At 52.3% G+C, this 27958-nt stretch overlaps 1 protein-coding gene across 1 annotated transcript; it reads left to right on the forward strand.

The window, feature by feature from the left end:
• Nucleotides 1–126: 126 nt before the first annotated feature.
• Nucleotides 127–27958, forward strand: LOC144717960 (CYFIP-related Rac1 interactor B-like). Its single transcript, XM_078593806.1, has 11 exons — nt 127–242; nt 13291–13374; nt 14221–14342; nt 15059–15164; nt 15826–15962; nt 17494–17571; nt 18033–18149; nt 19700–19782; nt 20379–20505; nt 21238–21308; nt 21974–27958. The coding sequence occupies exons 2-11, from the start codon at nt 13299–13301 to the stop codon at nt 22035–22037; spliced, it is 981 nt and encodes a 326-aa protein (XP_078449932.1). The 5' UTR covers nt 127–242; nt 13291–13298; the 3' UTR covers nt 22038–27958.

Here is a 27958-nt window from a genome sequence, read left to right on the forward strand (position 1 = left end):
GAGGGATCAGAGGGGACGAGGGACGAGACCGACGAAGAGGAAAGAGAGCGGAGAATCGAGGGGATCAGCAAGGTGGGGGAGCAGGCGGAGGAGAGAACGGGGAGGAGGAGGAGGAGGGAGAAGCAGGGAGGGGGGAGTCGGACGCGGGGGACCACGCTCGCTCGCTCGGGACAAGCCGGGCGACTCGAGGCACCGCCGCGCGCCCCTGCAGGAAGGAGCCCCGCACCGCCCGGCCGAGCGAGGTCCGTCCCGACCCCCCCCCCTTAGCGCGCTCTGCGCTGCTCGAAGCGCCGCGTCCATTGCTCGGTACCCGTCGGGAACGCGCGGCACTGTTTGTTGTTGTTGTGTGTGCCAATGTGTTGTTGTTGTTGTGTGTATGTGCCAATGAGTTGTTGTTGTGTGTGTGTGCGCCAATGTGTTGTTGTTGTTGTGTGTGTGTGTGCGTGCTAATGTGTTGTTGTTGTGTGTGTGTGTGCTAATGTGTTGTTGTTGTGTGTGCCAATGTGTTGTTGTGTGTGTGTGTGTGCGTGCTAATGTGTTGTTGTGTGTGTGTGTGTGCGTGCTAATGTGTTGTTGTTATTGTGTGTGTGTGTGCCAATGTGTTGTTGTTGTGTGTGTGTGTGCCAATGTGTTGTTGTTGTGTGTGTGTGTGCGTGCCAATGTGTTGTTGTGTGTGTGTGTGTGTGCTAATGTGTTGTTGTTGTGTGTGCCAATGTGTTGTTGTGTGTGTGTGTGTGCGTGCTAATGTGTTGTTGTGTGTGTGTGTGTGCGTGCTAATGTGTTGTTGTTATTGTGTGTGTGTGTGCCAATGTGTTGTTGTTGTGTGTGTGTGTGCCAATGTGTTGTTGTTGTGTGTGTGTGTGCCAATGTGTTGTTGTTGTGTGTGTGTGTGCGTGCCAATGTGTTGTTGTGTGTGTGTGTGCCAATGTGTTGTTATTGTTTGTGTGCCAATGTGTTGTTGTTATTGTTTGTGTGCCAATGTGTTGTTGTTGTTTGTGTGCGTGCCAATGTGTTGTTGTTGTTTGTGTGCGCGCCAATGTGTTGTTGTTGTTGTTGTTGTTTGTGTGCCAATGTGTTGTTGTTGTTTGTGTGCGTGCCAATGTGTTGTTGTTGTGTGCGCGCGCGTTCTGTGCGTGTATGGGGAGCGGTGGCGCAGTGGTTTGCGCCCTGCGCTTTGAATGAACCCGGAGATCCGAGCTTCGAAATTCCGCTCGCGAACAACGCTAACAACGTCTGAATATATCTTAGTCGGTCCTGGGTCTCACCCAGGTCGACTCGACCCTAAATGAGTAACAGGATGCCTGGCGTAAACATCGCCACTAGGGGAGACAAAGGCGGCCGGGCGTGGTGTTGTCCACCCACCCCCTCGTGTCTCCTGCCGGCCTTCATAGGTGCTCGCTAACAGCACTTGGCCCAACAGTCTGCTGAAGGCTACAGGGGTCATCTTTGTCTTTGTATGAATGTGTGTGTGTGCCGCTAACAGCACTTACACAAACAGCCCGGGCTGTCTATATGGGGGATCTTTGTCTTTGTTGTTGTTGTTGTGTGCGCGTGTCAAGGCGTTGTGTGTAAATGCATGCGAATGTATTCGTGTGGGGAGCGGTGGCGCTGCGGTTAGCGCTACGCTGCGCTACGAACCCCGCGTCCCGAGTTCGATTCCCGCTCACGATCAGCACCGAGTGACGATGATCTAAAGCCGGTCCTGGCCCTCCGCTAGATCGACTCAACCTCAAATGAGTAATCTGGGGCGATGTGTAAAATAATCGCTACAAGGGAGACAAAGGCGGCCGGGCGTGGTGTTGGCTGGCCACCCACCCCCTCGTGTGCCGTGTCGGCCTTCATAGGTGCTCGCTAACAGCACTTGCCCCAAGTCTCTTCAAGGCTATACGAGGGATCTTTGTCTTTGTGTGTGGGGGGTGAAGGGGGGGTAGTGGGTAATTCCGTGCGCACACGATTGTTCATGCACGCGCGTGTGCGTGCGTGTGTCAATGTGTACCCGAGCGTGCGTGTGTCATTACGTGTGTGTGTGTGTCATTACATGTGTGTCATTACGTGTGTGTCATTACGTGTGTGTGTCTGCGTGTGTCATTGCGTGAGTGTGTGCGTGTGTCATTACGTGTGTGTGTCTGCGTGTGTGATTCCGTGAGTGTGTGCGTGTGTCATTGCGTGTGTGTGTGTGTCATTACGTGTGTGTGTGTCTGCGTGTGTAATTACGTATGTGTCATTCCGTGTGTGTGTGTCATGACGTGTGTGTGTGTGTGTCTGCGTGTGTCATTACGTGTGTGTGTGTCATGACGTGTGTGTGTTTGTCATTACGTGTGTGTGCGCGTGGCTACGACTGTCGAGTGTGCAGGCGGTGCAATTGCACCGGAGAAGATTGCGGGGGGGGGGGTGATCTGTGCGCGTGTCTACTCCACGTGTGCGAGTCTCTTCGCCTTTGTATATTCGCGCGTGTGTGTGTGCTTGCGTGTGCTTGTGTGTGCACGTGTATGTGTGTACACGTGTATGTGTGTACACGTGTATGTGTGTACGCACGTGTGTGCACGTGTACGCGTGTGTGTACACGTGTGTGTGTGTACGCGTGTGTGCACGTGTGTGTGTACACGTGTGTGCACGTGTGTGTGTACACGCGTGTGCACGCGTGTGTGTTGTGTGTGCGCGTGTGTGTACGCGTGTGTGCACGCAAGTGTGGTGTGTGTACGCGTGTGTGTACACGTGTGTGTGCACGTGTGTGTGTGTGTGCACGTGTGTGTGTGTGCACGTGTGTGTGTGTGTGTGCACGTGTGTGTATACGTGTGTGTGTGTGCACGTGTGTGTGTACTATGAGGATGTTGCGGTCGGAGGAAGCTGCTCCCTGCACTGTATGTGTGTGGCTTTGCGTGTGTTCGTGTGTGTGTATGCGTGCGTGTGTTCGTGTGTACGTGTGTGTATGTATATCTGTGTGTGCGCATACACACGTGTGTGCGTGCACTTGTATGTGTATCTGTGGGGAGCGGTGGCGCAGTGGTTAACGCACTGTGATACAAACCGGTTCCAATCTCGCCTATGACCAATAACAATGTCTGAATATCTGAACCGCTCTTGGGCCTCCCCTAGGTCGACTCGGCCTCAAAAGTACCTGGTGCGGTGTGTAAACATCGCCACTGGGGAAACAAAGGCGGCCGGGCGTGGTGCTGGGCACCCACCCCCTCGTGTGCCGTGCCGGCCTTCATAGGTGCTACTCGCTAACGGCACTTGCCCCTGCAGTCTGTGAAGGCTACACGGGGGATCTTTGTGAGTGTGTGAGTGTGACAGTGTGAGTGTGACAGTGTGAGTGTGGGGAGTGGTAGTGTAGTGGTTAGCGCGCTGCGCTACGAACCCGGCGGGCCGAGTTTGATTCCCGCTCACGGCCAACACCAGTGACGATTATCTGAACCGGTCTTGGGCCTCCCCTAGGTCGACTCAGCCTCAAATGAGTCTTGGTGTGGCGTGTAAACATCGCCACTGGGGAGACAAAGGCGGCCGGGCATGGTGCTAGCCACCCACTTCGCGTGTGCCATTCCGACCTGCATAGGTGCTCGCTAACAGCGCTCGCCCCAACAACCTTTGTCTTTTGGTGTCATGTATGAGTGCACACGTGTGTGTGTGTACACGTGTGTGTGTACACGTGTGTGTGTGTACAAACACGCGCATCTCCCTATGGGGGTCATAGGGGGCACGCTTCTCTGATTAAATAGCTGCCCTCTCCCCCTCCCCGCTTCTCCCCTATGCTCAAAGGTGCGCGCAGGATCGGTAAGGGGGGATTGGGAAGGGAGAATAGGAAAGAGAGGCATGGATGATGGAGGGAGAGGTTTTAGGTGATGTGAGGAGGAATGGCGTGATGATGATGATGGTGTGTAGAGGGGAGCGGTGGTGTAGTAGTTAACGCGCTGCGCTACGGACCTGGTGATCAGAGTTCGATTCCCGCTCACGGCCAACACCAGTGACGATTATCAGAACCGGTCCTGAGCCTCCCCTAGGCCTACTCGGCCTAAATAAATGGGTACCTGGTGCAGTTTGTTAAAACATTGCCACTAGGGAGACGAAGGCGGCCGGGCGTGGTGCTGGCCACCCACCCCTCGTGTGCCGTGCCGGCCTTCATAGGTGCTACTCGCTAACAGCACTTGCCCCAACAGTAGGTTCAGGCTATACGGGGGATCTTTGTTTGTCTTTGTGTAGAGGTGGTGGTGGCATAATGGTACTGATGGTGATGATGATGGAGTGACATGGGGGGGGGGGGGGGAGTTGATCACCACATGTCTCGATAATTGTTGTTAACCTTTTTGCCCACTCCCCGTACCAAGGACGAGGACGAGAGGCTCGCCACGGGGTGAAGGGAGACCAGAGAAGGGAGCAGAGAGAGAGAGAGGACGACGACAGTGGCCTAGGAGACAGGCGACTGAGGAGATAGCGAGATCGGAGGACGAGGAGACCAGGGAGACGGGGGATCAGGGAGACGAGGGATCAGGGAGACAGGGGATCAGGGAGACGAGGGATCAGGGAGACGGGGGATCAGGGAGACGAGGGGACCAGGGAGTGATGGGGGCAGGAAGAGAGGGGACCGCAGGGTCCCCCCCACTTCTCTCTGTTTCCCTCTGACCCCTCGGTGCATTTTCCGCTGATGGAGCCGGGTTTATGTTTCCGTATTTAAATACTTCCGCTTTTTGTAAGTGTGTGTGTGTCTTAGTGTATGAGTGTGTGTGTCTTAGTGTGTGTGTTTTAGTGTGTGTGTCTTAGTGTGTGAGTGTGTGTGTGTGTGTCTTAGTGTATGAGTGTGTGTGTGGTCTAAGTGTATGAGTGTGTGTGTGTCTTAGTGTATGAGTGTGTGTGTCTTAGTGTGTGAGTGTGTGTGTGTGTCTTAGTGTATGAGTGTGTGTGTCTTAGTGTATGAGTGTGTGTGTCTTAGTGTATGAGTGTGTGTCATAGTGTATGAGTGTGTGTGTCTTAGTGTATGAGTGTGTGTGTCTTAGTGTATGAGTGTGTGTGTCTAAGTGTATGAGAGTGTGTGTGTGTGGTACTGACCACCCACCCCCTCGTGTGTCGTGCCAGCCTTCATAATATAATTGGTATTGTTCCCTAACATCACTTGCCCCAAGTCTGTTAAGGCTATAGGAGGATCTTTGTCTTCGTTATGGGCCTGACGAAACGAGGGTGAACGAGGTGGTCCCAAGACATGCTTCTTCTGCTCAAATGTCCATTGAGGTGGTGCTTATCTGTCGAGTCAATGGTGGACCATCCACGTTTCTATGGCGCGATGCAGAATGTGTCCATCAGACAAAACCGAATGTGGACTTCCCCAAAGCGTGGCGCTCATTGTATGGACACTGGAGTGTTCATGGGCTGAGGCAACCACCTCTCCATCCCCCCACCCCAAGCCAAGCAGGAGTTGACCTCACGACCTTCAGCCGCTTGCCCCACCACGGAGCCTCCTGTCCGGTTCCGTGACCAACACCTGGCGATGAACCCCTTGTGGTCAGGATCTCAGTCACCTATCCCATTTTTTACGAAACAAGTATTTCCCCCAGTCAACATGCAAATGTTTGCTCAACTTTGGCATGTGTTTGGACCAACGTTGACATGTGGTTGGAGCCGTTGATCCAATGTTAGGCCAACGTTGACATGTGGTTGGAACCGTTGGGCCAACGTTGGTCCAACGTTAGTCCAACGTTAGTCCAACGTTAGTCCAACGTTCCCTTGCTTTTTTCCCCCTAAGGTCGCTCTGATTCCTGTCTCAAAGATTAACCTCTCAAAGTGCTCGCTCGCTCTGTGCCATGGAATAGGCCCCCGCGTGGCCACTCGGTGGGTTGAACCACGACGGTTTGGGCAGGCCCTCACCCAGCAGTGGATTGATCATGGATGATGATGATGTTGATCATCATCTTTGTCATTGCCATGATCATCATGACGATGATGATGCGCTTAGTAAATACCAAATGTGATTTTGAGTGTTTGGTGATGCTGCTGCGTTGGCAGTGGTGCACAAACAACAACAACAACACATTAGTTAATAACACTGCGTGCCCTTAAAAATATGCATATACTGGACGACGTTTTGGGCAGTGACTCTTCTCTAAATGCGCTCTGAAGAAGGGCCATTGCCCAAGACGTCGCCTGTTGTCCATTTTAAGGTCACGGTGTTATTGATGAACACGTTGAGTTAATCGATAGTGCGCCGTGCCGACGTTCAGCCAACGTTGGGCCAACGGTTCCAACTTCACGTGCCAACGTGTTGGCTCAACGTCGTCACGTTTACTTTCCAGCAGTCCGTTAAATACTTGGTGCAAGTACACGCGCCTGTGTCTTTGACTTTGTTCGTGAGGTAAAGCGGCGCCCGTGAGGTAAAGCGTTGATCGTGAGGTAAAGTGTTGATCGTGAGGTAAAGCAGCCCTCGTGAGGTAAAGCAGCCCTCGTGAGGTAAAGCGTTGATCGTGAGGTAAAGGTGAGGTAAAGTGTTGATCGTGAGGTAAAGCGTTGATCGTGAGGTAAAGCGTTGATCGTGAGGTAAAGGTGAGGTAAAGTGTTGATCGTGAGGTAAAGCGTTGATCGCAAGGTAAAGCGTTGATCGTGAGGTAAAGCGTTGATCGCGAGGTAAAGCGTTGATCGTGAGGTAAAGCGTTGATCGTGAGGTAAAGCGTTGATCGTGAGGTAAAGCGTTGATCGTGAGGTAAAGTGTTGATCGTGAGGTAAAGCGTTGATCGTGAGGTAAAGCGTTGATCGTGAGGTAAAGCGTTGATCGTGAGGTAAAGCGTTGATCGTGAGGTAAAGCGTTGATCGTGAGGTAAAGCGTTGATCGTGAGGTAAAGCGTTGATCGCGAGGTAAAGCGTTGATCGCGAGGTAAAGCGTTGATCGTGAGGTAAAGCGTTGATCGTGAGGTAAAGCGTTGATCGTGAGGTAAAGCGTTGATCGTGAGGTAAAGCGTTGATCGTGAGGTAAAGCGTTGATCGTGAGGTAAAGCGTTGATCGTGAAGTAAAGCGTTGATCGTGAGGTAAAGCGTTGATCGTGAGGTAAAGCGTTGATCGTGAGGTAAAGCGTTGATCGCGAGGTAAAGCGTTGATCGCGAGGTAAAGCGTTGATCGTGAGGTAAAGCGTTGATCGTGAGGTAAAGCGTTGATCGTGAGGTAAAGCGGTGATCGCGAGGTAAAGCGTTGATCGCGAGGTAAAGCGTTGATCGTGAGGTAAAGCGTTGATCGCGAGGTAAAGCGGTCTTCGTGGTGTTCGGCCTCCTGGAACAAACTCGGAACTATTTTCGGAACTTCGCGCTTGTGGTCGTGACGTCACTCCACTCCTTTGGGGGAAACTCTCTAAATAATAATATTAATTTGCCCTTATTTGGTGCCTTTCGCAATCACGTCTCAAGGCGCCCGACAATGAAACTTAAGAATAAACCTGGGGGGGGGCAGAATAAGCGCCAGGGAGGCACGAAGCCGACTCTTAAGAAAGTCATCTATGGGACGACCTCTTGGATTTATGTATCCGACAACAACCGCTGAGGCGAGCTGTCAATGCTCTGGGTGTGTGCATTGTCCTGGTGCTGGTCGCCTTTTGGCGACCTCCATTGACCCCCAAGTCTGTGCGGTGGATGCAGACTCGATGATGCCTCGCAAATTGGTGTCTACGGGGCGTTTGAGAACAACTTCTTGACAGATCTCTGCGTTTATGCCAGAAAGGGTGAAGCCTTAAAAAAATGTTTCACTGAATAGAAGAAAAGTGTTTCAAGGGGCATCAGTGGGGAGTTCCAGAAATAGGGGGGGCACCAGTAGGGAGTTCCACAGCTGGGATGGAAGGGGGGGGGGCACGACCGCTAGGTGTTGGGGACCTTGACGGGGGGACGCTGCGTGTAAGAAGATCTCCAGTCGGCTCCTGAATGTAAAGTGGAGGCGGCCCTGCTCGTCCGCCCGTGTTGGAGAGTAAATCCACAACATTTTCTGTCCAACACACACACACACACAGACCGTGTGTGTGCTGTCCTAGTGACGAATTGGCACGTCCTGTACACGTGACGAACCTTACTAAATAAAACCTCACCTCTATTATTATGGATATTGGTCGCGAAAGCCTGCGTGTTAGAAGCTATACGGGGGGATCTGTGTCTGTGCGTGTACAGTGCACGCTGTCGTGTCTGCCACAATCACCGTGGGGGGGGGGGGGCGGGGGGCTCAGGTGGCACGCTTGGGCCCCCCGCAGAGAGGCCACGGAGAGAACCCCCAGTGACGGACTAGACTCTCCGGGGTGTAGGGGCGGGGGGGGGGCAACCCTTAAATCACACAATCATCACCAGCAGCATCACCACCATCATCTTCATCACCACCATCATCATCACCAGCACCATCATCACCAGCACCATCACCACCATTATCTTCACCAGCACCATCACCACCATCATCTTCATCACCACCATCATCACCATCATCACCATCACCACCATCATCTTCATCACCACCATCATCACCATCACCACCATCATCTTCATCACCACCATCATCACCATCACCACCATCATCACCAGCACCATCATCTTCATCACCACCATCATCATCACCAGCACCATCACCACCATTATCTTCACCACCACCATCATCATCACCAGCACCATCACCACCATCATCTTCATCACCACCACCATCACCAGCACCATCACCAGCACCATCACCACCATTATCTTCACCACCACCATCATCATCACCAGCACCATCACCACCATCATCTTCATCACCACCACTACCATCATCATCATCACCACCGCCACTACCATCACCATTCTCATTACCATTATCATCACCACCACTACCATCATCATCACCACCATTACCATCACCACCACCAACTACCATCATCATCACCACCACCACCACTACCATCACCACCACTACCATCATCTTCTCTAGCTCGCCATTCCTCCCGACATCACCCTCCCCGCAACGGTCGTGCATAATGATATGCTAATGATATGCTAATGAAGTGATAATTGGGCACGTACACGCGGTTGTGTAACAGAGCGAGAGAGATGCCTGTCACTCACGGACGCTCACGCGGCCCCTCACGGTTCATTGTTTGCTGTTGGAAACAGGCTTCTTTAACCCAATGGGTTTTACCTGCGCAAAAATAAATCCTATTAACTACCCCATAAGTCGCTATCATCATCATGCTTCCGATCAACCACTACACCATCACAGCCACCATTATCATCATCACCACCATCACAGCCACCATCACCATCACCACAATCACCATACACATCATCATCACCACAATCACCACCATCATAATTATCTTCACCATCACTACCCCATCACCACCAATATCATCACCACCACCACCATCATCACCATCATTATCATCATCTTCACCATCACCCCATCACCACCAACATCATCACCATCACTACCCCATCACTGCCAATATCATCACCACCATTATCATTTTCACCATCACTACCCCATCACCACCGTTATAATCTTCACCATCGCTACCCCGCCACCACCATCAACTACCTCATCACCATCTTCACCATCACTATCCCATCACCACCAACATCATCGCCATCACTACCCCATCACTGCCAATATCATCATCACCACCATCAATTTAATCATTTTCACCATTTTTACCATCACCACCAACATCATCACCATCACTACCCCATCACTGCCAATTTCATCACCATCACCACCATTATAATTTTCACCATCACCACCAACATCACCATCACTACCCCATCACTGCCAATATCATCACCACCACCACCATTATCATTATCTTCACCATCACTACCCCATCCCCACCGCCACCATCACGCCGTCTCACGCCGCGTGTCGTCACGTCCCCGTGGGGCTGCTGCGGTATAAAATTGGAAGCCGGCAGGAGAGCTCTCGCCATGTGCACGGGGAAGCCCGCGCATCCACAAGCTGCCCGCACACCCACGCACACAAAAGACAAAGCTTCCCCTGTAGCCTTAACAGACTGTTGGGGGCAAGTGCTGTTAGCGAGCAGCACCTATGAAGGCTGGCACTGTGGCACACGAGGGGGTGGGTGGTCAACACCACGTCCGACAACCTTTGTTTCCCCACCGCATATGTTTACACACCGAACCAGGTACTCATTTTCTTTAAGGCTGAGTAAACCTAGATGAGGCACAGGACCGGTTCAAAAATTCGCCACTGTTATTTGTCGTGAGTGGGAATGGAACTCGGGTTGCTAGTTTCACAGTGCAGTGCACTGACCACTGCACTATCGCTCCCCACACATACACCAGAATTCACAACAGTGGTGGTGACGTCACCACAGCGGCTTGTGCTCGGCCAGGTGCACCTTGAGGCCACGTAAAGTGTAGAAGGCTCGCTGGCAGGTCACGGAGCAGACCCAGGGGTTTTGGGTTGACTGAGACAGCTGGCAGATGCACCACCTGTGCCCTCTACTGTGCCAACTACTGTGCCAAAAATGGGCAGATCACCTTCATGCGAGGTTCGCTGTTCCATCGCTGTAATGTATAGTCCAATAGATATTATTACTGGGACCTGGCATGTATCCATGATATTGGTTGAACTTATGTTTGTGATTACAGATGTCTAGCAGCCTCCTACCATTGTCATTGAACTGATATGGCCCATGCCTTACAAGCAATCCAACCTAGGTGCGTCCACCAAGACGCACTCGGGCTTTACCCGGGACCTGGGTCAGGGCGTGATAGAGGGCATCTGACTCATCAGCTCTTGATTGCATCCCTCCACTGACGTTCATCTTCAGTGGAAGCGTAAAACACCAGCACGAATCTTAATTGCCTCATTTATGGGGAGGCGAGGCCACAAGAGCCAGAATCTAGCAGCTTCGCACACCTCGCCGCCACATTACAACACCACCTCCATTATTTCGTCGAAAATAAGAGCCACTTCTTGTTGTTTGGCAGTTTCCAACCCCAAGTGAAGGACTGTCCACCCCTCATGTTGACCGAAGCCAGAACCATTCCCTCGGACTTCCTATATTCCACAGAGGTTCAGACGGTACCGGCCCAGCTCCCGACAACAGGAAAGGCAGCCTCTCCTCCACAATGTGTTTGAACATTCCACGTGGCCAAACGCAGTAGGATTTTGTGGTTGGTCGGAGGACGTCATGATGCCTGCCCAGCTGGGGCCTCCAGCACGAGCCTTTTTTGGTGTTCTTTTCGTGGTTTTTGGGTCGTGTGAGATGCAATTTCCATGAACGATGCTTTATAAAACGAAACATTACACTATTTTCCACACGCATTACACTGCACACTACTTTACATCACACGCTAGTGTACACCATAAATGCTACACACTAAAGCAGGGGTCGGCAACCAGAATAACAATGAGCCATTTTTTTTCATATTCGCTAAAAAATAAACACCTCAATATTTCAAGTGCCACAATGCAATGTGGGGTGATTTCGAGGTGATGGCTTCTTAATAAGCGACGTCACGAATCAGCAGTCTGTAAAGAGCCGCATGCAGTTCTGGAGCCTCAGGTTGCCAACCCCTACACCAAAGGGTACATTGTGCCACACACTACATGTAAACTAATTGCACGTACACACACAAAGACAAAGGTCCCACGTAAAAAAAGTGTCATTAGCGAGTGTCACCTATGAAGGTGCTGCATGACACACAAAGGGGTGGGTGGCCAGCAACCACGCCTGTCTCCCCATTGGTGATTATTAGACACCGCACCAGGTACTCATTTGAGGCTGAGTCGACCTAGGGGAGGCCCAGGACCAGTTCAGATAATCGTCACTGGGTGTTGGTGGCCGTGAGCTGGAATCGAATTTGGGTCGCGGGTTCGTAGCGCAGCGCGCTAACCGCTGCACGACCGCTTCCCACACTCACACCCGCGCACAGTCGTGCGATGAGGACGCGGTCTTGGTCTATTAATGTGGAGTGGAGAGGAGGAAGGGAGGGTGGAGAGAGGGGCAGGGGTGCGGGTGATCACGTGACTCGCGAGGAAACACCTGGAGCGCGTGGGCACAGTTCCGGGATGATTGACAGCTGAGTGTGTTTGTGTGCGTGTCTTTGTGTGTACTCTATGTACATTTATGTATACGTGAATGCATACGTCTGTAAGGGTGTGTCTTTGTGTATATGTGGAGAGCGGTGGCGCAGTGGTTGACGCGCTGCGCTGTGGACCTGGCGACCCAAGTTCAATTCCCGTTCACGTTGCACCATCAACATCAGTGACGATGATCTGAACTGGCCCCTGGGCCTCACCTAGGGTCGACTCTATGTCAGCGTGAGCGTACGAATGTGCGTGTCTCTTTGTACCTGGGGAGATAAAGGCGGTCGGCCGTGGTGCTGGCCACCCACCCCCTCGTGTGCTGTGCCGCCTTCATAGGTGTTCGCTAACAGCACCTGCCCCAACAGTCTGTTGAGGCTATACGGGTGATCTTTGTCTTCGTGTGCAGTGGGGTTTTCCCACCGCACTACAAACGTGGCCAACCGGGTTCAACTCCGGTTCACGCTTTACAATGGAAATTTTTATCGGAACATGGTCCTGGGCCTCTCTCCTAGGTTGACTCAGCCCGAAATGTGTACCCCCAGTGTGGTGTGTAAGCATCAATCACTGCTGGGGAGACGAAGGCGGCTGGACGTGGTACTGGTTATACTACACATCACCGCCCTACCCCACCTCTTACATCGTGCAGCCTTCATAGGTTCTCGCAAACAGCGCTTGATGTAGGTAATGTATTAGTGACGGTGTAGTGAGATGATGGTCATTGTGGTGGTATAGTGAAGGTAAAATGATGGTGTTTTAATGGTGTCGTGTTCTGATGGTGGGTATTGTGATGGTGGAGCGATGGTGTGGCGGCGACGTATGTACGTTGAGCTTCTTTCGCACCGTACGTGGCCAACCGCACTAATCTGAGATGTGATGGTGTTGCGTGCTGATGTTTGCAGCGGTGGTTCGTGAAAGCTTCCTTCGCGAAAGTGTTGAGGGGGTGGAGGGAGGGGGATCCAAGCTCTTTCAACAGGGCCTCACGGCATGAACGAAATTAAAATATTCAATTTATTTGTCTCGGGCAAATATCAATAAAATATCAATGTCTCGGGGGTCTCAAAGGGGGGGAGGGCATCTTACCCATCGCCTCCCCCCCCACCGGATCCGCAACTGCTGATGGTGCAGTGATTGTTTTGATGGTGGTGGTGATGTTTGTGGTGTTAATGGTGTGGTGATAATGATGGTGTGGCGGTGGCGATGGCGAGTGTGTGGCGATGGTGATGTGTTGGTGGGAATGGTGATACTCATGGCGATGATGTCTCCAGGTTCCGTCATGGGGAATCTACTCAAGGTTCTCAACAGCCCCGACTTGGAACACGAAGGGCCCAACTTCTTCCTGGACTTTGAGAGTGAGAGGGGGACACACGGGGGCACGGGGATAGAGGGGCACTGGGTCAAGTGAGGACAGACATGGACACACAGAGACACACGGACACACGAAGACACAGGGACGCACAGAAACACACAGAGACACGTGGATATACAGGAGCGAATGCATGGGGAACACGTGGAGACCAGGGACAAATGCTTATACAGGGACACCAAGGGACACGTGGGTACATGGTAACACAGAGACACACGGGGACACACGGGGACATGGGTACAGACACCGGGGCAAACAGGCACATGGATACACAGACATACACGGGGACACGTGGGCACATGGTAACACAGAACCACACAGGAACATGGGGACATTTGGGGATATGGAGGGGGAGGGGGGGGACAGGACACACGGGGGGACATAAGGTGTCTTGTGTGGTTCAGTATGTTGTGATGTCGTCTGGTGGGTGTGCGCGTTTCTGCTTGGGGTGGGGCGGTGTGGTGTGACGTGCTGTGTTGCGTGACTGGTTGCTGCTGTGTGTTAAGATGTGCCGTGCGGTTGTTGCTGTGCCTGTGTTGGTGTGGTATGTTATATCTGATGAGTGGTTGTGGGGCAATGTGCAGTGTGGGTGGTGTGGTGTGCGGTGTGTGTGGTGCATGGTGCGGTGTGTAGTCGTGTACAGCCGTGCGAGGTGTTTTGCGTGTGGTGCGTGTGGTGCATGGTGCGTGGAGTGCGGGGTTCAGCATGCGGTGTGCAACGTGGGTGGTGGTGCGTGGCGTGCGTGGTTCCCTGTGGACACTGCAGTGAGGAATGCGGTGGTGAGCGGTGGTGAGCGGTGGTGAGCGGTGATGTGCGGTGGTGTGCTGTGTAGACGCGGAGCCGAGCGAGGCGGAGCGCGACGTTTGGGAGGAGGTGAACGCCGTTCTCTCGGTGGCCGAGACGCTGCTGTCCGAGCTCAGGGACTACCCGGGCGCGGGAAGCGAGATACGGGAGGTACGCCACCCCCCGCAGACCCCGACAGAGACCCCTGCACGGTGTAACACGCAGGAGGCTTTCGCCACCAAAATTATTCATAATAAAGGTTTTTTGGGTTAGATCGCCGTAAGTATAAGGGTGTCGTAACCCTCCACCACCCGACACAGCCAGTAAAGTTTGTGACGTAAATCACCCGATGCTGCTTACCAGCGAAACGTCACGGTACCCACATTGTAAATGTTGTGGATTTACTCTCCAACACACCGGTGGGCTGAAGTAGTAAACTAATTGTCGCGTTGTTTATGTAACAACCCTTATTGGCTGTGTCGGGTGGTGGAGGGTTATGACACATTTATAGTTACGTGATTTAACCCAAACACCCTTATTATGGACCCCTACACAGAACCGCGCACACACACACACCACTACACAGACCCATATACAGAACTCTACACACACCTGCAGAGACCCCCACACACACCCCTACCCAGACCTCTATACAGAACCCTACACCCCAATAGACACCCAGATAGACCCCTACACACCCCTACAGAGACCCTACACGCACACCCATGGACCCCACAGTTCCAACCTCATGTATCCCCGCGTCTCATTGTCCCTCCCACTATGGGTGCCAGTGTATCCCCATGTATTTGTGTCTCCTCGTGTCTCGCCATATCTTCACGTGCCCCCCCATGTCCCCCCCACGCCCCTCCCGCGTCTCCCTCCCCCAGGCGATCTCCCACCCGGAGGACGAGGCAGCTCAGGGCCGCGTCTGGGCGGCCGTGTGTCCCCTCGTCTCCAAGCTCAAGGGCTTCTACGAGTTCTCCGTGCAGCTCGGTGAGACGCGCCACGGGGAGACGATAACGGAGGAGACACGCGGAGACACACGGGGAGACACGCGGAGAGAGTGGGACACGGACAGACGCCGGGCAGAAGAGTGAGACACGGAGAGACATGGGGGGAGAGTGATGCACAGAGAGACATGGGAAAACACAATGAGACACGTGAAGAAACGGGGAGACATAGAGAAACACGGAGGGAGAGTAAGATACGGGGAGACACGGGGGGAGAGTGAGACACAGGGAGACATGGGGGGAGAGTGAGACACGGGGAGACATGGGGGGAGAGTGAGACACGGGGAGACATGGGGGGAGAGTGAGACACGGGGAGACATGGGGGGAGAGTGAGACACGAGGAGACATGGGGGGAGAGTGAGACACGGGGAGACATGGGGGGAGAGTGAGACACGGGGAGACATGGGGGGAGAGTGAGACACGGGGAGACATGGGGGGAGAGTGAGACACAGGGACACGGGAAGACAGAGAGGAGGCGCAAGAAGACGGGGAGAGACATGGACAGACGCGGGGAGTGGAATTTAGAGTGATTGTTCTAGGCGACATGTGGGGTGGCGTGGTTGGGGAGGTCCCGTGCCCCCCTCTCCGCCCTAACGTGAGTTCCCCCCCCTCCCGTCCCTCCCCCCCCCCCGTCTGCCCCCCAGAGCGAGCCATGGTGCGGCTGCTGGAAGTGCTCACGGCTCCCCCCTGCACCCCCGTGCAGCACCTGGAGCGGGAGCAGGCGCTCGCCAAGCAGTTCGCTCAGATCCTGCACTTCACCCTGCAGTTCGATGAACTCAAGGTAACCGTGATAATCATGGGCCGCAGTTTACCACGAGGTTGCAGTTTACCATGCATCGCAGTTTCACATAGCTCACCGTTTACCATTGTTCAGAGTGTACCATGGTGTGTACCGTAGTGTCCCACGTGTGCAGGGTATCCACAGTGTTGTGTGTAGGGCATCTATAGTGTTGTGTGTAGGGTATCTACAGTGTTGTGTGTAGGGCATCTATAGTGTTGTGTGTAGGGTATCTACAGTGTTGTGTGTAGGGTATCCACAGTGTTGTGTGTAGGGTATCTACAGTGTTGTGTGTAGGGCATCTATAGTGTTGTGTGTAGGGTATCTACAGTGTTGTGTGTAGGGCATCTATAGTGTTGTGTGTAGGGTATCTACAGTGTTGTGTGTAGGGTATCCACAGTGTTGTGTGTAGGGTATCCACAGTGTTGTGTGTAGGGTATCTACAGTGTTGTGTGTAGGGTATCTATAGTGTTGTGTGTAGGGCATCTATAGTGTTGTGTGTAGGGTATCCACAGTGTTGTGTGTAGGGCATCTATAGTGTTGTGTGTAGGGCATCTATAGTGTTGTGTGTAGGGCATCTATAGTGTTGTGTGTAGGGCATCTATAGTGTTGTGTGTAGGGCATCTATAGTGTTGTGTGTAGGGCATCTATAGTGTTGTGTGTAGGGTATCTATAGTGTTGTGTGTAGGGCATCTATAGTGTTGTGTGTAGGGCATCTATAGTGTTGTGTGTAGGGCATCTATAGTGTTGTGTGTAGGGCATCTATAGTGTTGTGTGTAGGGCATCTATAGTGTTGTGTGTAGGGCATCTATAGTGTTGTGTGTAGGGCATCTATAGTGTTGTGTGTAGGGCATCTATAGTGTTGTGTGTAGGGTATCCACAGTGTTGTGTGTAGGGTATCTACAGTGTTGTGTGTAGGGCATCTATAGTGTTGTGTGTAGGGTATCTACAGTGTTGTGTGTAGGGTATCCACAGTGTTGTGTGTAGGGTATCCACAGTGTTGTGTGTAGGGTATCTACAGTGTTGTGTGTAGGGTATCTACAGTGTTGTGTGTAGGGTATCCACAGTGTTGTGTGTAGGGCATCTATAGTGTTGTGTGTAGGGTATCTACAGTGTTGTGTGTAGGGTATCCACAGTGTTGTGTGTAGGGTATCCACAGTGTTGTGTGTAGGGTATCCACAGTGTTGTGTGTAGGGTATCTACAGTGTTGTGTGTAGGGTATCCACAGTGTTGTGTGTAGGGTATCCACAGTGTTGTGTGTAGGGTATCTACAGTGTTGTGTGTAGGGTATCTACAGTGTTGTGTGTAGGGTATCTACAGTGTTGTGTGTAGGGTATCTACAGTGTTGTGTGTAGGGTATCTACAGTGTTGTGTGTAGGGTATCTACAGTGTTGTGTGTAGGGTATCTACAGTGTTGTGTGTAGGGTATCTACAGTGTTGTGTGTAGGGTGTGTATCATGGTGTATGGTGTGTACCATGGTGTGTGTACCATGGGGTGTACCATGGTGTGTGTACCGTGGGGTGTGCTCTGCAGATGACAAACCCGTCCGTTCAGAACGACTTCAGCTTCTACCGCCGAACCCTGAGTCGCATGCGCATGACCAACAGCAACGTGAGTACGGCACATGCCACCCTCGCCCGCGTGTACACCCTCGCCACACCACACCCATGCCTACCACTCTGCTCACCTGTACCAGCCTACCCACCCCATCCACGCGTACCACCCTACACACGATATCCATGTATACCACCATTGCCCTACCATACCCACGTGTACCACTTTGCTCAAACGTACCACTCTACCCACGCATACCACCCTACTCACCCCACCCACCCCATCCACGCGTACCACCCTACACACGATATCCATGTATACCACCATTGCCCTACCATACCCACGTGTACCACTTTGCTCAAACGTACCACTCTACCCACGCATACCACCCTACTCACCCCACCCACCCCATCCACGCGTACCACCCTTATCCCACCCTACCCACGTGTACCACCCTTATCCCACCATACCCACGCTGTACCACCCTGCGCACCCTACCCACGCATGTCCTGCGCTAGGCTGGCACGGAGGCGGAGGTGAGCAATGAGATGGCGAACAGAATGTCGCTCTTCTACGCCGAGTCAACGCCCATGCTCAAGACGCTGAGCAACGCCACCACCAGATTCGTCTCAGAGGTACGGCACGGGACCACGTGGTAGAGCTCGTAGTGGTGGTGGTGGTGGTGATTTTGGTTGTGTTGATGTTCATAATTTGGGTGGTGGTGGTGGTTATGATGATAGTGATGGTGTTAATGACAGTGGTGATTGTTGGTGGTTATGTTGGTTTTTGTTGATGATGGTGGTTATGCTGGTGATTATGCTTGTTGATGTTTATGATGGTTGTGGTAGTGGTGATGATGGTAGTGATGATTATGGTGGTGTTGATGGTGGAGATGCACATGGTAGTGATGATAGTGATGATGATGTTGATGATTGTGGTGGCGGTGATGGTTATGGTGGTAGTGGTGGTGTTGATGTTGAAGATGACGATGTTGATGATGCTGGTTATCATGGTCATGATGTTGATGTTGGTGGTGGTGATGGTGGCGCCACCCTGTGGTTTAAATGAACAATTTAAATAGTGATTTCACTTGCAAACGTTGCAATACTTGTTCATCATACAAAATAATGTTTTACACGCTTAGACGTGTACAACATATTAGCACCACCGATTGGTACAGTCAGCTACGTACGGTTCAAGGTACGTTGACAATTTATTGTGTGTGCTTTGATTCAAAAATAGAGATCACAACGAAACTGGATAATTCAATGCCACTGAGCTATTTATTAACCTTAGAAATGGTGATGCAAATGCAGTTTATGATTTTACTATTACATGTACAAGAACACGAGGGAGACAACTCAGCTGCAGGAGCTGAACCTATGCAACTGCACTGAACTTCATTGTAACTGCACTCCAGTAAACGTGCCAACGTTGAGCCAACGTTGAGCCAAGGTTGGCACGTGGTCAGAACCAACGTTGGGCCAACATTGGGCCCCAAGGTTCCACGTTCGCTTGGTATTTTTTTCAGTCGTACTTGCACAAAAACGGGAAGTGGAAACGGCGCTACAGTCCAGAATTACGGTGGCACTGCTAGAAAACAGAGCCCTTGAGAACCGCAAGCAAGCCATTTTTGTTTAGGGCGTCGGGCCCTGCGTGGAAGAGTAGGCCAAGATTCTCCCCCAGCCACGACCAGGCCTACCTCAACCCCTCCTCAACCACTCCCGCCTGTTTCTGTCACCAAAACTACACCACCAACAACAACCCCACTACTCTTAAATATCTCAACCACTATCATCTTACGTGCAATTTTCTAATTGTTGTTACGCGCCTTGCAATAAGGCACTACTACGGCAGTGTTCTTCACTAATTTTCAGAGGGGGCGGGGGGCACTTTCGCCGATAAGACATCGCCAGTGTGAGGGTCGCCACACAGTTGAAACCATTGGGGGTTGACAGCAGCACGTCGACGACGATGATGATAGTGGGGGGGTTATTCACTCGTTCTGTATTGTCGGGGGCCGCATCAAAGGCCATCAGGGGCCGCCAGTGGCCCACGGGCCTTGCAATGAAGAACGCTGCTCTACAGAGTGTATACATTTCTATGCGACGAGATAATGAATTGCAGTGTTGAGCCTTGGTCTTGTTTGTAATGCACGGATTGGGGGTGGGGGTTGTTGGTGCAGCACGAGTCGGTGGTGCCTCTGGAGAACACGACGGACTGCCTGAGCACCATGGCGAGCCTGTGCAAGGCCATGCTGGACACGCCGTGAGTTCACCACCACCACCACCACCACAACAATACTCGTACACAACAACAACACGATAAGAACAATATTAGTACACAACAACACTATACCACAACAATACTAGTACACAACAAAACTACACCACAACAATTTTAGTTCACAACAACACAACAATTCTAGTTCACAACAACAACACTACACCACCATGGCAAGCCTGTGCAAGGCTATGCTGGACATGCTGTGAGCGGGCCCACCACCACCACAACAATACTAGTAAACAACAACACCGCACCACAACGATACTAGTAAACAACAACACGGAAACACTACACCACCATGGCGATCCTGAGCTAGGCGCCATGCTGGATACGCCGTGAACTTCCACTTGCTATTGCAACAACAACCACACAACCACTACAACCACAACACAACTTAACCACCATAACAACATCACCACAACACCGTCAGACCAGCCCAACACAACTTAAACAGCACAACACCACCACAACCACGCCCAGCCACAACACAACGCACGGCCAGAGGCTCGTGTAGTACCCTGGGCAGTGCAGCAAGTAGGTGGTTTTGTGTGGTTGTGGTGGTGGTGGTTCTTCCGCAGGGAGTACCGGTGTCGGTTTGGCAGCGAGGATTCGATGCTCTTCTGCCTGCGTGTCATGGTGGGCCTCATCATCCTCTACGACCACGTTCACCCAGTCGGGGCCTTCGCCAAGACCTCCAAGCTGGACGTGAGTGGAGACGGGGTGGGGGGGGGATGGTCCGAGTCGTCTCCTGTCGTGTGGAAATAGCGACAGAAGATGATGGGTGGTGAGATCGCGTTTAACGAGCCAGTCAAAGAACATGACATCATCGGAAGCGGATCGAACGTTTGTGTCATCCCGCCGGGAAGACGAAGTGAAATCTGAATGGCGACTCTTCGCGCCGCGGTGTTTCGCCTGCGCAGCTGGAGTGAGTGGTCATCGTCGTCTTGCAATCGTCGCGCCTCCGATTAGCACGGCTGGCTGCGTACGCGCGGTGCGAAAGAAGTTCAACATACGTACAACAATATACACGCATCGCCACTCGTGCGTCATCGGATAGAATCCAGGTGGGCCGTGGGAATCCCTGGCGCAGGTTTAGAATCACCCACGGCGACCCGGACAGGAGGAGGCTGCTGATCGACTGTCGGATCGTTAACGAGGCTCCAGTGTTCCTCGAGAGCGAGGTGCATGTGCTCTACATGTGCACTGTTTACTGTGTGTGCTGTCTGTGCTGTACATGTGTATACTAAATGTAACGTGTGCTTTACATGCTGTGCTGTGTGCACCGTGTGGTGTATGTAATGTATGTGCTCTGTGTAAGGTGTGTGCTCCGTGTAATGTCTGTACTGTGTGTTGTGCTCCGTGTAATGCCTGTACTGTGTGCACTGTGTGTGCTCCATGTAATGCCTGTACTGTGTGTGCTGTGCGTGCTGTCCACAGATGAAGGGCTGCATTAAGGTGCTGAAGGAGCAGCCCCAGGCGAGTGTGGAGGGGCTTCTGAACGCACTCAGGTAACAACTTGGGTAACAACGGTGGAGTGGTGGCTCAGTGGTTAGCGCGCTGTGCTTATGAATCCAACAACCTTGGTTTGATTCCTGACCATGGACGTCTGTGGCGAAGGATATCTAAATTGGTCTCAATCCGCACGACCACCATGTTGAGCTATCGTGAAACAACCCCCTTGACCGACACAGGGAGCGAGGCACATCCATCCTGGAAAGGCCTTCATCCAGCAGTGGATTTTAAAAAGGATGTAGATTTTTTTTTTTTTTTGCTGGCTGGCTGGAGGGACCGTCAATTCCAAAGGATGTGCAGTGCGATCGTTATTATGAAATAAAAAGTCTTAATTGAACATAATGAGATGTTGTTGTGCAGTCACTGGTGCCTGGGCTGGGACGAGCAACTAACACTTGCGAATCCGGTTTCATGACAGCCCAGTCTGTGTGAGTCTCTACAGGTCACTTTGTGAGTCGTTGGTGATTGGGCTGAGAACATTAACTCATTACGATTGAGAATACATTTTTTATTCCGATTTAGTTTGTTGTCCTTCCCCCCACACCTCCGATTTAGCACGGTTGGCTCCATACGGTAAATACAATAACCAGAGGTGTCTGAATCCTGTATTCACATCCAGTGGTGCCAACAGCTGAGCATCTCTTTTGTCGTTTCTCCCAAGGTACACGACACGACATATCAACGACGAGACGTCGTGCAAACAGATAAAGAACATGCTGCAGTGACGACGCCAAGCCACCTCGAGTCACCCTGGGCCTATCCTGGGGCCACACTGCGACCAGGCCGGGCCCTCGCCCCACCCCAACGGGGTTTGGACGGGAGAAGAGAGTCACTCCCTTGGCCCCCCACCCGGGGTCTCAGGGACTCGGGGACAAGGGGGGTGGTGGTTTGGTGGGAGGATGGGGGAGCTGGCGGGCGGGTGGATGGGTATTTGACGAGTTCGGTTGACTGTGATGTTATTTTATTGGTGGGCTGACCGTGTGTGTGTGTGTGCGCGCGTGCGTGCGCGTGTGTCTCTGCGCACGCGTGCGAGAGAGATTGCTGGTCACTGCAGTCGAGGCCGAACGTTGAAATTCGTGACGGAATGATTTTAATTTTAAACCGCGGCTAGCGGAACGTAGCGACGTTCGTGAGCGGACGCGATGCCCTCGGTACGACTTATGGTACGGAATTTGAGCCAACGGGGAGCGAAACACATCCATATCCTGCGGGACAACCGCCCCTGTGCCCTGCGATCGACACACAGGGGGCGATCATTGAACATCCACGGGACATTCTGCGCCACAGGTCGCACGTGGTGATGGGTACATACCTCTTCCAAGAAGTCTGGCCAGGCTGGAAGAGTAGGTCAAATATCACTCTTCGAGAGCTCTCTGTAGTGGAGATCCTTCTGCGAGCAGTGGCGTGATCAAATAATTGCAGGGCCTGCGCCTTTAATCCTGTGCCCTTGACGCTACGGGCAGGCGCGGCTGTCCCTGCTGGATGGAGCTGCATGATATTGTAGTTTATATGAGCGCCGCCCCACCTTGCTGTGTTTTCAGTGACGTATGTGGATCCGTGAACAGGGCCCGTTGGTACGAGAGCCTATGACGTGGTGAGAAGAGGGGCGGCTGGGATTCGGGGCGTACAAGAACCACCAACGACCCCCTTCCCCCCCCACTTCACTCTGCCCCATGTGTCCCCCCCCCACAGGTGTAGCAATAACATGAGGGGTTAGGGGTCAACACACACACGACCACCTGTGTCCGGCGACCAGAGCCGTCCCTAGGGTACGGCGAATCGGGGCGACCACCCCAGGTCCCGCGCTTTTGGGGTTGGGAGGGGGGCTCCGCGCTTCGATGTCACAGTGTCAGATGTAATAATTCCGGTTTAGTTTGAAAGTGTCGGGGGCCCACACGGTATGGTTAAACCCTCCCCCCCTCCCCATGGACGGCCCTGCCTGTGACTAACCGCATCCGTGTGGTGTGCGCGGCAAGCGCGGCTCCGTGTCCATCTCTGTGCCCGTGTGCGTGCCCGTGTCTGTGTGAGTGTGGCTGTGACCCATGGACCAAACGCGAGTTTTTGTATCGTCTGTGTTGCATGCCTCCGGCGCGTAGAGACGGTGACTGTTCGCACACAGAGGCCAGCCCCATGGCCATCGCCACCGCAGGGAGACGCAGTCATCGCCGATAGTGACGAAGGAACAAACGGTGGAAAGGAAAATCTGGGGTTTAGGGTTAAGGTTGGTGTGAGGGGTAATACTCGTGGCTAGCTGGTTGGCTAGTTACATAGAATTAGAGTGATTTGGCAGGGTTGGTATATTTATGGTGAGGTTAGGTTAGTGAGAGGGCTAGTGGTTAGTGGGGAGCAATGGGGGTTAATCTCCCCCCCCCCCTCCTTTGAGACCCCAAATATGTATTATTTTGGGGGAGGGGTGGTTATTAATGTCGGGCCCTGTTTAAACAGCTTGACATTTTTAAACTGCCATCCCCCCTTGGGATGTATTTGATCCGCCGGAGTGGCTAGTTAGCCAGTTATGGACAGTGACCGTGTTTGTACGAGGAGCTGGTGGTCTGTTAAGAGTTGGAGTCTGTGGGAGGACTAGCGGTAGTGGCTGGTTAGGGGTTATTGTTCGTACTAATTTGACATACTAGCTGGTTGCGGTTAATGGTTAGCATTTGGTTGGCCAGTCGGCTCATAAACAGCTGGCAAGGTATGGCAATCTAATTTTTTGGGTGCTGGAGTTTACGGTCAAGTTTCCTCTCCGTGGTGCCATCCCCACCCAACTAGAGGCAGCCAGACCGCTGGGAGCCTGTTACCAAGGCAGCTCCACCTGCTCCATCCACAGCATTACCCTCACGTTGCAAAGTTACCAACTTAGCGGGGTATCGACTTCCATCACATCCACTCACTCACTACTCAGCCTTTGCTCTCGAGCACGAGACAAGAATAATTCAACTGGCAGCCAGAATAGCTTAGGGGGGGGGTAGGTGTTGGGACATACTTTCTGCACCACCAGGACTTTTCTGGCCAAAGCGGGACGTTGGATCTCCGTACAGGACCCCCCACGCCCCCCCACGTAGCTGTTGGTGCGACTTTCCCTGCAGACACGTTGCGAGCGACCACGATTTCTGTGTTGCTCTTTTCGAATGTTGCTGTTGCACAACCTCGCACCGCGCTTTAGGTGACGGTCATTTCCCCATGTGGCAAAATTTGTTTTATGCCTGACAGTTTTATAGGAATACGGGACTTTAAGTATTATGTTTTATATATACATGTTACTGCCTTCATTTGCACCTTTAATGACTTATGTAAAATACCGGATTGTTTTGTTTTTAGTCATAGGCCGAGAAGACGCCTTTGCTTGCCTAGATCCTCTGCCGGGTTGCCTTAGCTGGGTCGCTCAGGCAAGAGAGGAGAGCGAGGGTTGGGCCTCGCGGCCTGAACTTTATAATTTATTAAGAATCACTGGGCCACCATTGAGCTCATTGCCTCGGTAACACGCAACTGCAACGACGAACATGCGACATTTTGTGCAACATTTAAAGAATACAACAAAGCATCCTTTGACATCGGGTTAACCCTGACCCTGCCTCCAACACAAACCCTGGTTCTAAAACTGACCATGACCCTGGCTCTGACCTTGGCTGTAACACTGACATTGGCTCTGACCCTGACCCTGGCTGTGACACTTACCCTGGCTGTGACCTTGGCTGTGACCTTAACATTGGTTCTAAAACTGGCCGTGACCTCGGCTGTGACCTTAACCTTGGCGCTCTATCACTGGCCCTGACCCTGGCTGTGACACCGACTCTGGCTCTGACCCTGACCCTGGCTGTGACACAGACCCTGGCCGCGACCTTGGCTGTGACCTTAACCTTGGCTCCAACACTGGCCCTGACCCTGTCTGTGACACTGACTCTGACCCTTGCTCTGACCCTGACCCCGACCCTGACCCCGCGTCCTGTGGACACATTTAGACCCGTGCAGTGGCGAGAGGAAAACAAATGTCGCTGTTGCAAACTCCTCAAAGGCGAAAAGTCGCCCAAATATCCTCAAAGCGGTCGCTAGGTGTCGCCAGATAGACGAAGTTTACAACCAGCTCACAAAACAACGCACCGAGCCTCGTACACGCGAAGCGGATGCGGGGTCCAGAATGGATTTTCGTGGAATTGCGCCTAAATCTCCACAGTGCCCGCGCATGACAACAACTCTCCCGAATCGGAGTCGCGCGTTCTCAGTGCGCCCAGTACAGCTGTACACACAGCACCCACAATGTGCAGCTGTACACACAGCACCCACAATGTGCAGCTGTACACACAGCACCCACAATGTGCAGCTGTACACACAGCACCCACAATGTGCAGCTGTACACACAGCACCCACAATGTGCAGCTGTACACACAGCACCCACAATGTGCAGCTGTACACGGTGCAGCTGTACACGCGGCAAGCGCAGTGTGCAGCTGTACACACAGCACCATGTGCAGTGCATTCGTGTCCAGTTCGGTGTGCGCTGTATAGAGCGCATATAGTAGGCACAATGCACACACGCGGTGTACAGTGCGTGCACGTGACGTGCGGTGCGATGTACAGTGCATGCGGTGTACAGTGTACGCGGTGTACAGTAGGTGCGGTGCACGCACTGTACAGTGCGTTATGCGGCGGTGTACAGTGCGTGCTGTGTACAGTGCACGGTGTTGTCCGCACAGCGAGCGGTTGATGGCGCCGTTGTGCAGCTCCAAGCGTCACCACGAACGCGATCAAACACATTCCCAACATCATCGTCATCAGTGATTGTGATCATTATCAACGTCATCGTGATCGCGGTCATCGTAATCAACATCACCATGATCACTGTCATCATCGTGATCACCATCGTGATCAGTGATTGTGATCAGTACTCGTGATCATCGTGATCAACATCATCGTGATCACTGTCATCATCGTGATCACCATCATCATCGTGATCAACATCCTCACCATCGCCTGCACAAAGCTGTGAGGGAACAATCCCACGTTCGTGCGAGTCGGCCAAATCGCGTTGGCGGCATCGTGATCATCCATACTGTGCCAAAATTAACCAAACAAAAGCAAATTACCCATCGAATGACTCAATTTGTTAAGGACACAGCAAGTAAAGAGTCAATCACACCCCCCGTCTGCGATAACGTGGCAGGATCCTGCTAACAAAGAGTCATGGGATGATCCAGTGAGCCTGTGCTGGTTAAACGAGGTGAATAATAATATATAATAGTTGGGTCTGCGCTGTGATTGACAAAGTCGAATCGCTTAATTTAACCCTCTGAATGACCACCCGCCCTGCCCAACGCATCCCAAACCTCCGTCCAAGATAATTGGATACGCGCTGCACGAGCCCGATGCTTGGTAAACACGTGCCACGCCAGCCCACAAGAGTCAAGCAACAAAGAAACTCGTTGCCCGATGTCACCTTAAAAGGGAAAAATAGAACCGACGTTTTGGGCAATGGCCCTTCTGCAGAGTACGCACCATCTACAGCCCACCGGTGTGTTGAAGCGTGAAACCACAACATTTACAATTTGAGTAGTTCGACGTTTCGCTGGTAATTGTAAATGTTGTGGTTTCACGCTTCAACACACCGGTGGGCTAAAGTAGTGAACTATTTGTCTTTTGTTAACGTGACACTTTTTTTGCTGATTGGCCGTGTCGGGTGGTGGAGGGTTACGACACATTTATAAATAACGCGATCTAACCCAAACACGTTGATTATGAATAATATTGGTCGCGAAAGCCTCACACGTGTTAAACTGAACACGACCGCCGTCGGTGTGCACGCGTGTGTTGTGCGTGTTCGTTGTGGCAGAACGCCGTCTGATTACTTCCGTTCATGATTGCGTTTGCCGTGGCCACTGATGCCACCAACTCTCCCACGAGCGAGGAGCAGCTTAATCACCGTAGCGGCAGCGCGTTTGAAGATGGGTTAGTTTCAAGGGTGACCGGCATTTGAACTCTTCCCACAAAAAAAAATTGGTAAACGTGGATAGGCGACGCGAGAACTTCCGCGGATTTTTTTCTTGGGGTTCCCAATCGGGTCGGCAGAAACGATTAATCGATGATGGTGATGATGAGTAATCCTCATGATGCACCCGTCCAATCTCGCGCGCACGTGTTTGTGTGTATGAACCAAAATATTTATCGTTTTCGATTTTTGCAAATGGTCCCTTTTTAGGCTGAGCGGTCCGAACCGACGAGACGTGACTGACCAAACAGAACAAACGAGACGCAACAAACGATACAGATGGTGCAAGCTGATTAATAACAACAACATTGAAGAAGCAATACAGACGAGGCCAGTTCAAACTGGAAAACGATACAAAGGAGTAGGTAAATACGATGCAAATATTTTTTGTTTTACGTTTAAATTTTTTTTTATCGAACTGGGATCGCTGGTGCTGTAAGAGGGGGGGGGGCTCAATTGTTAGATAACTAGAACCCCCCCCCCCCCACAAATGTGTCAGGTTAACTACCGGGGGGGGGGGGGGGGGTGGTGGGATTTAATTGCGGTGCGCGATGAGGATGTCAAGACTACTGATGATGATGGCGACGATGATGATGGCGATGGCGGTAATGTTGGGGTCCTGCCTGCGCGTGTGTCGTTAGTGTATAAAGCGCGTGAACGTCCCGA

Source organism: Lampetra planeri, chromosome 4, assembly GCF_965212315.1.
Source record: "Lampetra planeri chromosome 4, kcLamPlan1.2.h2, whole genome shotgun sequence".
Lineage (NCBI taxonomy): Eukaryota > Metazoa > Chordata > Hyperoartia > Petromyzontiformes > Petromyzontidae > Lampetra > Lampetra planeri.

Coding starts and splice junctions, on each gene's coding strand:
- LOC144717960 (XM_078593806.1), top strand. CDS start 13,299: ATGGGGAATCTACTCAAGGTTCTCAACAGCCCCGACTTGGAACACGAA. Junction 15,165..15,825: donor CGAGTTCTCCGTGCAGCTCG/GTGAGACGCGCC, acceptor TCTGCCCCCCAG/AGCGAGCCATGGTGCGGCTG. Junction 20,506..21,237: donor CCAAGACCTCCAAGCTGGAC/GTGAGTGGAGAC, acceptor TGCTGTCCACAG/ATGAAGGGCTGCATTAAGGT.